The sequence below is a fragment of the Arachis hypogaea genome, chromosome 20 (assembly GCF_003086295.3).
Source record: "Arachis hypogaea cultivar Tifrunner chromosome 20, arahy.Tifrunner.gnm2.J5K5, whole genome shotgun sequence".
Lineage (NCBI taxonomy): Eukaryota > Viridiplantae > Streptophyta > Magnoliopsida > Fabales > Fabaceae > Arachis > Arachis hypogaea.
The window spans coordinates 128,738,994-128,749,643 of NC_092055.1; the positions used below are offsets into that span (position 1 = coordinate 128,738,994).

A 10,650-nucleotide genomic window follows, 5' to 3' on the forward strand; every position below is an offset into this window, starting at 1 on the left:
TCTGTATATAATTGCTCTTTAGGAGTTGGTGCAGGTGCTCCATAATAGGAAAACTCCACAACATCCACATCACACCAAACACCACTTAGCATATTGTTGAACACTTGGCATGCAAAAGCATAAACAACACAAAAATAGCAGTAACAAGTATTCTTTGCAACACCAATTCAAAATTCAGCACCAATGACATGAAAAATCAGCAGCATTTCGTAGTGACTCAGCAAAGTATCAGTTAATCAATCCAAATAAATTGAAATTCAAACTCAAGAAGTTTTTAACAGCATGTTTAACTATGTATAAACTAACATTAATTCTAATCAGAAAATCCTAATTCTAACCTAAACTCAACTAACAATAGTAAATAATCTTAATCAAATCAAATTAATACTAGAATCAACATATAACTAATCATAAATTAACTAAAACATAGAAGAAAATGTGATCTGAGAACCTGAGTCAAAGAACAGAGCAAGAGCATAGGAGAGAGGGATGCAGTGGCAGTGACCAACCGCTGCTACGTCTGAACTCGGTGGAACTGGAGTGGCTCTGTTCTGATTCTGTGACTGGAAATGAGAGAGGCAGGGGCGAGCTAGAGAATCACAGTGCAAGGTTGTAAGAAGGAGAAGAAGATGGTCGCGGCGGTGCTGGATGGGAGCCGGTGGCGAGACAAAGAAGGCAGTAGATAGGACATATGAAGAAATGCAGCTGTACAAGACAAGACTGCCAAACAAGTACTGCAGAACCACCGAATATTATGTATATATTGAATCTATAGCAGCTTATATCTTCCACAACTAGTTAATTAGGGGCTTTCATCAAGAATTACATTCATTTTTTAACTTTTCAGCCATGTACTCTCATCAAGCAACACTACAATACTTATCAACAATACAACAAACATAATAGGAATAAAATCAAGTAGCAACAAAATCCGAGCATCATGTGAAAAATCAAACAAACCTAAAAATGAAGGATGGTAGGTTTAACCATTCTTGTATTATAGAAAAAGTCATAGTATTTTTCACCCTTCACAGACCTTTTACAATCCTGAGAGACAAAGAAACAAAATTTACTTCTACATCTTTCCCTGCCCCCCATAATCCCAAAGGAAAAGGGTTTGATAAAACAAAAAATATTAAAAAAAAAAAAGAAACCTCATTTACAGCATCCCCAGAAGCAGGAATATTCTCATAATTCTTATACTGTTCAAGCCTTGTAACTCTGTAACTATCTCTTGATATGTTCAATCTATCCCACTGAATACCCTGAATGTCTTTTCCCTTCCTTGCTTGTGCAGCTGATGTATCAGTTACCTTAGTGAGCTGCAACAATCATCAAACACCTTATGAGCATGAAAACAAATACCCCATTTTTCTCTTAAATAAACAAATTAAAAAAAAAGGTTTTTATATGAACTCGATGAATAACTGAAAGGGTTCAAAGAAATAGAAACAGAAAAAGAAAAGGGGTTACCATCTCATACTCATCAAGAGCATCATCGTCGGCAACACCACCATCAACATGGCTGTTTTCATCCATTTCATCAAAGAAATCTTCTTCTTCTTCTTCCATGGCATCAAAGTAGAAATCTTCTTCTTCTTCTTCGACAACGATGAGAGGTGGATGTATGGGCAGCCACGTGGTCCACTCCACGACGACACAGAATCGCACGGTGGAGCGGAGACTACAGATTTTGCACACCGTGGAGGAGGAAGCAGTGATTTCTTGCATTGTGCATGTGGAGGAGAGGCAAAAGGTTGACACTGGGGAGAGAAGGATGGATGCAGCCGCGCGACTCCACAACCACGCAGAGGTGCAGAGTGGAGCAGAGATTAGGGATTTTGACAGATGTTGGGGGAGGGGGTGTTGGTTATAAGATAAAAAAGAGATTGAATAAATGAAAATTGATATAAAGGTTCTGATTACCGGCGGTTCTTCATGCTGTAGCCGCTAATCAATCAAATGATGCGGCAGTGGAATTACAATGGCTGGTATATCTGTTATCTGCGGCAATTGGATGAACGGCCGGCAATTTTTGGCCAGTATCCTCCGCCTCTCTTGTAGTGCGCCTGAATGCTACTCGACACATTGTGGGAGCAATCGACTTCCAGGTCAGTGTTGTTGTTTTTATCTTTTAATTAAGTAAGCATATGTGATTATAGTTAGGGTACTTTGATAGGTTTGATGCTGTTACACATAAGTAGAATAGATTATGTTTCGGAAATATAAAATAAGTTAGTTGGCAAGTTATTAAGATTTGTTAGTTGTCGAATGTATTTGTAGTAAATGTTGATTTACTAATTAATTTAATTTAATTTATTCATTAACTGCTTATTACGTCATCTTATTTCTTTAAGTCGAATTTATATTTTAATTTTAATTTTAAATATAGTAGAAAACATAGTTTGAAATCCAAAATTTTACAATTGAAATATATGTTTTATTAAAAGGTTTCTTTTTTCAACAGAAGCCTCGCTTAATACTACCTAGGCGGGTGAGCTACACTCTTACACCACCGGACACCATTGTCCTTTACCTGAAAGAGGCTGGGTTTGGCGACACGATGTAGCTCAGGGACTTCGTGTTTGACAACTCTCTTATCACTACATTCATGGAGCGATAGCGTCCGGAGACCCAAACTTTCCACCTGCCATGGGGTGAGTGCACCATTACCCTGCAGGACGTTGCATACCACCTAGGGTTACACACACACGAAGAGCTAGTAAGTAGGTGCTTGCATGACTTCCAGACTTGGTACCAGCTCCCGACATGGGAGTTTGTAGAGGAGCTCCTAGCTACCAGACCTCCTCATGCTCAGTAGCAGGGTGCCCAGAGGAAGGAGTCATTTAGTATCAAGATGACATGGCTTTGGGCTAGTGGATGCAGATGCAGCCACCCTTCGTCAGTACACGAGGTGTTACATCTTGTTGTTGATCGGTGGTTACCTGATGACAAACAAGTCAAACAATCAGGTGCATATCGGATGGTTACCACTTTTGGATAACTTTGCTAGATGTCGTGGTTTGTCTTGGGGATCCGCAATGCTTGCATGGACGTACCACTCCTTATGCTATGCAGCACATCGAAATACGACCGACATAGCTGGATGCACTCCCCTTCTTGTTTCGTGGTTATACCATAAGTTTCCTCAGTGGTGTCCACCTGAGAGACAGATTCCGAGGTTTCCCCTAGTAATGAGGTAACTGTTTTCTTTTATAGTTTTTTTCTTTTCTATTTATGTAATTAAACTTTTCATTGCATGGAGTGAGACAATTTTATTATTTCATATGTGAACACATTGATAAGCATGTCCCAACAGAGTAGAGACCATCATGAACAGAGAGCCCTCCGATGGCATACGGTGTTAGATCGGTTGCAATTATATGAGGTACACGCATTTTTTTATTTAGTCGTCGATAAACATTTAGTTCTTCTATGTACGGAACTGGTCCTAATGATTCTATTACACTTTAATATGCAGTTCCTATGGATGTCGTACGGCGACCCCATACTGCATGCCATGAGTCCGGAATGGTTGAGAGACGAGACAGAATAGGGGACATTGATGTTACTGTTACAGCCTTGTGCCACTGCAATTAGTAGCACACCCCCATATTTGTCATATAGGTGCATGCCATCCACCGGGATGAAGGGCTTACAATGCTTGAAAGTTTCAATACAGGGAGAAAATGCCCAGAAAACCTTATCAAATTGGCAGCAGTTACGCACCACCAACTGCCCATCATAATACAGTACCGCACTGAGATCACATATTATGCCAGGACAACAATTCTGCAATGCTTGCAGCAACCACAACGCCTTGTTATATGACTTCTCCCAATCACCATATATCTGTACAATTGACTTTTACTTTGCCATCCAAACCTTTTTGTATGAAAGTTTGAAGTGATAGATCTGCCTCACTGTACCCTGTCGAATAGGGATAGTAACTGATGGGCTAGACTGTATGAGGGACATGATGATTCTATAGACGAGGTTATTGTCCAATTATCGATGATCTTGGGACGTGGTAGCTGCTAAACAGGTGCGCGGTCCACCGAATTTATGCATCTCTCTAGCGAATGCAAATATAATTGGTTAAAATTCTAACTAAAATAAGATAATGCATTCAAATACAAAGTAAGGCTTATCAATATTCAAGATTCTGTCGGAGGGCGACACGGAGACTCCAAGGATAACCATCAGTAAATTGCCTGCAACGCACGTGATACTTTTACCGATCCGACTCCATAACTTGATACTCAACACTTCTCTGAATGCTATAATTCTTCACGCTTTGCATGACTACCTCTCTGCTTCTAAATCTGTGACCAGCTCTAAACTCCACACTGTCGCCTGTGTTGTAATCATCCGCACACATATTAGAAAATAGAGTTACCTCGTGCATCGCATCCAAATTCAATGTATGATAGTGGTTGGGTATAGCTGATAACTTTAGAATTGGTTGTGGAGTAGACAAAAGGTATCAAACTGATCCACCAACTGGAGTATTTGGTACGAACTCATCCTCGTCATCTTCCTCAGAGGAAGCACTTTCATTGCTATCGATAATATACTCTTTATCAGACTCCTCACCATCCACATTCATGCCTGTCGCTGGTCTAGCACAATGTAGGAGTAGTAGTGCAAGAGGTGGGTCGTCATCCTGGACTAAATTCGAGCTACCAGAACCACCACCACCAACATCACAAACCTCAGCAGAAAACTCCATCACTTGTTTAGCCATGATTCTCCCGGGAACATCAAACATGAGGCGCACGTGCTCATCACCATCAAGCCAGAATAGACAAAACCGAAATACACCATTTTTCATCGGTGCTAGCATCCTATACCCAACTCTTCCAACCTCTTTTCTCTCATTACCACTGAGGTGCATCAATATCAGACTCTTTAACTCAGACAAAGAATCTGCTCTCCGAGTGCGCATCAGAATAGGATTCTCATACTCAAATATAACCCAGTGTCACTATTTCACATGTGACAGTTGGGATACAGCGTTACAACAAAAAAAATCACTACCATTAGATATTTCTACTAAACTTATTGAAGAAATAGAGGAGAAGAAGAATTAAGATGTTTCTGGAGAATACCAATGGTTTGTAGATTCTTTTATAGTTGATTGAAATTTGTCGTACTATAACTCGTTTACAGTGACAACGTTTTAGCTCAACGTATATCTCGTTTACAATGTAAACAAAATAAGTATGTGCATATCTTGTTTAGACTGTAAGCGAGATATGTGGAGATAGCTCTTTCTCATTTATCACATATACAAATGTGATACGTGTACTTGCTTATGTGTCTTATTTCGTTTTTACTGTAAACGAAATATGCATATATTTATTTCATTTATACTATAAACAAGATAAGACATGTTGCACAAATAAATTATTATTAAATGTGTTTTGATAGTAAAAATTGTGTGGACATAGATGAAATTTGATTAACAGACTAAACAGACAGTAATTATATTATACTTCTTATTAAAAAAAATCATGTTGGTTCAGTTTAATAGATGAATCGCTTTGTAACAATAGTATTTAATTTAATTAATTAATTTATAAAAAATTTAAGGAGCCATTTTTAGTAGTTTTAATAATTCACAAATATTAAATTATTTTTAATAAATAAATTTTATTAATTTATGTGTGTAAATTTTAAAAAATATAAATATAAATTATATATTTTTTATGTATAAATACCTATAAATATAGACACAAATTATTATTAGCCAAACACTTGTACAAACATGTTATTTGTCAAATACAAAAGTCAAAACCTTTCTTCCATTCTTACCAAACTTTGAGTAACTATAATTATCACATTTATTACTAATCTTGCATTTCTTGCATTTATTATTGTTGCTTGTATTATTAGAAAGTATCGTTTTTATTCTTAATATTTGGGGTAAATTTTAAAGTTATCTTTAATGTTTAGAACGTTTTATTTAAGTCTCTAATATTTTAAAATTAATTTAATATTGTCCTGTCGTTAAAGATCTATTAACAAAATTAATGGCGGAATAAAATTGAAATGATTTTAAAACGTTAGGGACTTAAATAGAATAAAAATATTAGGAACAAAAATGATACATAGAAATAAATTTTAATTTTATCCTTTAATAATATCAATTTTTTATGGTACATAGTTATTCAATTATTTTTTTAATCACATATAAGTAAATTACACTTAATTACATTACTTGCATTTTAAATAAATTTATTTTTTTATTATTTTACTCTTAAAAATTTTTACTCATCATGAAATATTTGTAGAATGACTAGTAGATAAATTTGCAGAAAAGAAAAAAATGATACATATACAATAAAGTATAAATTATACTTTTTGTCTCTAATATATCGAAATTCTTTAATGTTTAATTTAGTTAAACTTTATTTTTAATAATTTTAATCTTTTCTTCAATAATTTTAATTTTTTTTACAAGAAATAATTATTTATTATATTTTTTATTTTGCTCTTAATAAAAAATAAATTCACTTAAAAAATAATGTGATTAAGAATAAAATTAAAAAAATAATTGAATAATTATTTACCGTAAAAATTTGATATTATTGAAGAATAAAGTTTAACTAAGTTAAACATTAAAAAATTTCGATACATTAAAGACAAAATGTACAATTTATACTTTATTATATATGTATTATTTTTTTCTTTTTTGCAAGTTTATGTACTAGTCATTTTACAAATATTTCATGATGAGTAAAAAATCTTTAAGAGTAAAATTATAAAAAAATTAAATTTATTTAAAATAAAATTAATGTGATTAAGTGTAATTTACTTAGATGTGATTAAAAAATAATTGAATAACTATATACAGTAAAAAATTGATATTATAGAAGGATAAAATTAAAATTTATTTCTATATATCATTTTTGTTTCTAACGTTTTCGTCCTATTTAAGTTCCTAACGTTTTAAAATAATCTTAATTTTGTTCCACTGTCAATTCTGTTAACAGATCTTTAATGGTAGGACAATATTAAGCCAATTTTAAAACATTAAAAATTTAAATAAGACGATTTAAATGTTAGGAATAACTTTAAAACTCACTCAAACATTAAGAACAAAAACAATACTTTACTCTTTGTTTGATTATACGCTTGTCAAATTATTTTTTAATGTTATACAAAAATATAAAATCAATTATAATATATTATACTTGAGGATTGTTTGTAAAAGTATATATTCGGTTTTTAAGTTAGTGTTGATTGATGATTGAGAATTTTTGTGTTTAGATTTAATAGTAACCGTATAGTATAGAATATAGAATTTTAAATTTATAATTTAGTTTTTTAGAATCTCGGAGAAAGATCGTTTTAGGATTTAGGAATTTGCTTATAAGATTTACACGGTGTTAGATTATCAGTATGTTGAAATAATTAAATATATTATTTGAAAAGTAACTTTAGAATAACTTTAGGTATTCAAAAAAATTTTTTTTTTTCATTTTAAAATTTAAGTTAAACTCACTTAGTAATTATTACATGTCAATTATATTAATTACTCAAGATAGTTTGATACACAGGTTTTAGTTTTAGATAATTATTAGTCAACATAATCCACTTTAAATTTGACGGAAAAAATATTAATTTTGTGTAATATGCTAATTTATTTATTTTTTACATTTTTTTTAGATATATGTCGATACCTATAGTTATCTTTATTAATGAGTTGAGATACATGATGTGTTTTATCAAAACTTTTATAATTTATTTGGAATGCGTTATGTTTATTTTTTTAAATTTTAATTTTTTCTTAGCCAACATTCAAACTGCTCCAGTCAATATTCAAGCTATGTTTAAATACATTTTTAAATGCTTCTGCACACGTGTCATGTTATCGTTTTTTCAACTTAATTATTACATGTCAATCATATTAATTACTCAAGATAATTAGACAAAGAGATTTTAGCCTTAGATAGTCTCATTAGTCAACATAACCTATTTTAAAATTTGGCCAAAGAAAATATTAATACATTATTATTTTTTTTATCTTTTTATTTTTTTCTCGAACATATGCCTATACCTATATATATATTTTTATTGATGAAATAAGATCCATTATGTGTTATTTTTTTATTTTTTATTTATTTTTTGGTCAACATTTAAATTGCTCATGGTGAATATTCAAAATTCTGTTTAAAAGCATTTTTAAATGTTTCTACACACGTATGTAATTATTTTTAAAACTTAATTATTACATTTTACTCATATTAAAAATAAATGGTCATTTGTACTCATAAAAAATAAAAATACTGACATATATGTACTTATACTATAAATCGAAATTAAATTTATACCCGCGTAAGATGTTTTCTGTGTGACAAAAGTATTTTATATGGCACTCCAATCCTCTAAAAATAGGATACTTTTGTCACATAAAAGACATCTTACATAAGTTACGAGTTTAATTTTGATTTAGCATAAATACTATATCAATATTTTTATCTTTATAAGTACAAATGATCATTTATTCCTCGTATTAATTACTCAAGATAGTTGGACCGATAACCCACCTTTCAAATTTGACCAAAGAAAAATATTAACACATTTCGTTTAATATGTTAATTTATTTATGATTTAGGATGCTTTATGTGTTTTATTAAAAATAATAATTTATTTGGGTTGCATTATGTTTAGTTTTTATGATTTTTTATTTTTTCTTGGTCAACATTCAAACTGCTTCTGGTCAATATTTAAAATATGTTTAAATGCTTGTCATTATTTTTTTTTCAACTTAATTATTACATCTCAATCATATTAATTATTTAAGATAGTTGAAAGTAGATATTTTAACCTTGGTTGATCATTAGTCAACATATTTTGAAATTTGATGAAAGAAAATATTAATACATTTCGTGTAATATGTTCATTTATTTATTTATTTATTATGCATTTTTCCGGACATTTCCCTATACCTATAGCTATCTTTATTGACGAATTTGGATGCATTGTGTGCTCTATTAAAAAGATTTATAATTTATTTGGGATGAATTTATGTTTTTTTTTCTTGGTCAACATTCAAACTATTTCTGGTCTATATTTAAACTATGTTTAAATACATCTTTAAATACTTCTGTACACGTGTTATGTCGTATTTTAACTTAAAAATTATTATATGTCAATGATATTAATTATTTAATATAGTTGGAGACATAAATTTTAGCCTCAGATGATTATGAGTTAACATAACCTTTGAAATTTGACCAAAGAAAATATTAATATATTTTCTGTAATATGCTAATTTATAAAGTTTATTTTTTATTTTTAATATTTTTGAAAAGTTTTAAAATATCCTTTATTGTATTTAGAAAACTGAAATGATGATTAAATATTATTAAAATATAAATTAAAAAATTATTATTAAGTGTTTTATTTAATAATTTTTAATAGGTTATTTGATGATTTTTGTTCACGTGTGTAGGAAGCAAATTAATTTTTTATTGGGTCAAAGCTACACAAGCCTAAATGGTATTGAAAAAAATTCAGCTTGGACAAAATTAATTTAAATATTAGTGGCTGAATATTAAAAAAGAAAGAAATCCAAAGTGGCCCAAGAAACCAAGACAAAGCCCAAGTCAAACACTTCTCGTGGACAAACAAAAGCATTGATCCGAATTGAGAGAAGAATGAAAGTAATAGCCCAAAGACATCAAGACATGCTTCGGTTACTATATGCCTTGGTAACTGGAATTTAAAATTCAATTTGATTTATTTGCATTAAAAGATCCACACGTTATTCCATTTTTTGGGAACTGATGAAATTTGGATTTCAACTGAGTTTAATTTGCTTTGAATGCTTCCTTCGAAAGTTTTTTCTTCCCTCTCCTCTCTCTTTGTTTTCAGTCACTTCAATCAAAGAAGAAGATGGAAGAAAAAGAAAAGTAACAGAGAATGGCCAAGAAAGATATTTACCATTGAAGAAAAGATTTGAAGAAAGGTTTCAAGACTTTCTTTGCTAAGAAAGGAAGACATCTGCCTTGGTTAGGAAGCAAATCTATCTTGGTAAAAAGTTCATTTTCATTTTTGTGCATCACAGAAGAAGATAGCCTCTGAGTCTCAAGTAGATAGAAGCAAAAAAATGGAATGCTTGAAGCTGTCCAGAGTCAGAAGCTCATCAACGATCAGAATCCATTCTTGGGGTCAAAGTCAAGATCAATGGCCAAGATGGAAGAAGCTTGAAGAAAAAGGGTGAGAGTGATGAGGTAAGCTTGCATGCATCAGCCTTGATTTTCTCAACCCCTTCTAATGAAGCCGTTGCTACTCTTTGGTAGGAGAAGAAGTTGTTGGGTTAGGGTTTCAACCTTGGAAGCTTCCCCTTGTATATTAAGGGTGAACGGCCAAGGGTTGAGATCAAGGAGAGAAAGTGAAAAAGTACAAAGTTCTTATAGCTACCCAAGCTTCCTGAGTTCTTCTCCTTCAATGGTGTTCATTTTGTTTTCTTTTTCTTAGTTTTGTTTGTCTGAGTCTCATGGTGAAAAAGGCAAACATGGTGATGTTTGTAAGAAAAAGCCAATGAGAGAAAAAAAGCAGTGATCAAAATTAGAGAAAAAGCCATAGATGTCTCAGAGTTTCTTTGTACATATATCTGTTGTGTGTCATGATCCTATG

General features: G+C 31.7%; 1 protein-coding gene across 1 annotated transcript; it reads right to left on the reverse strand.

The window, feature by feature from the left end:
• Positions 1–1,013: 1,013 nt before the first annotated feature.
• On the reverse strand, positions 1,014–1,575 carry LOC112783728 (uncharacterized). Its single transcript, XM_025826774.3, has 2 exons — positions 1,474–1,575; positions 1,014–1,322 (listed from the first exon to the last, which is right to left on the reverse strand). Exons 1-2 carry the CDS (start codon positions 1,570–1,572, stop codon positions 1,029–1,031), a joined length of 393 nt encoding a protein of 130 aa, XP_025682559.3. The 5' UTR covers positions 1,573–1,575; the 3' UTR covers positions 1,014–1,028.
• Between the last annotated feature and the right edge of the window lie 9,075 nt (positions 1,576–10,650).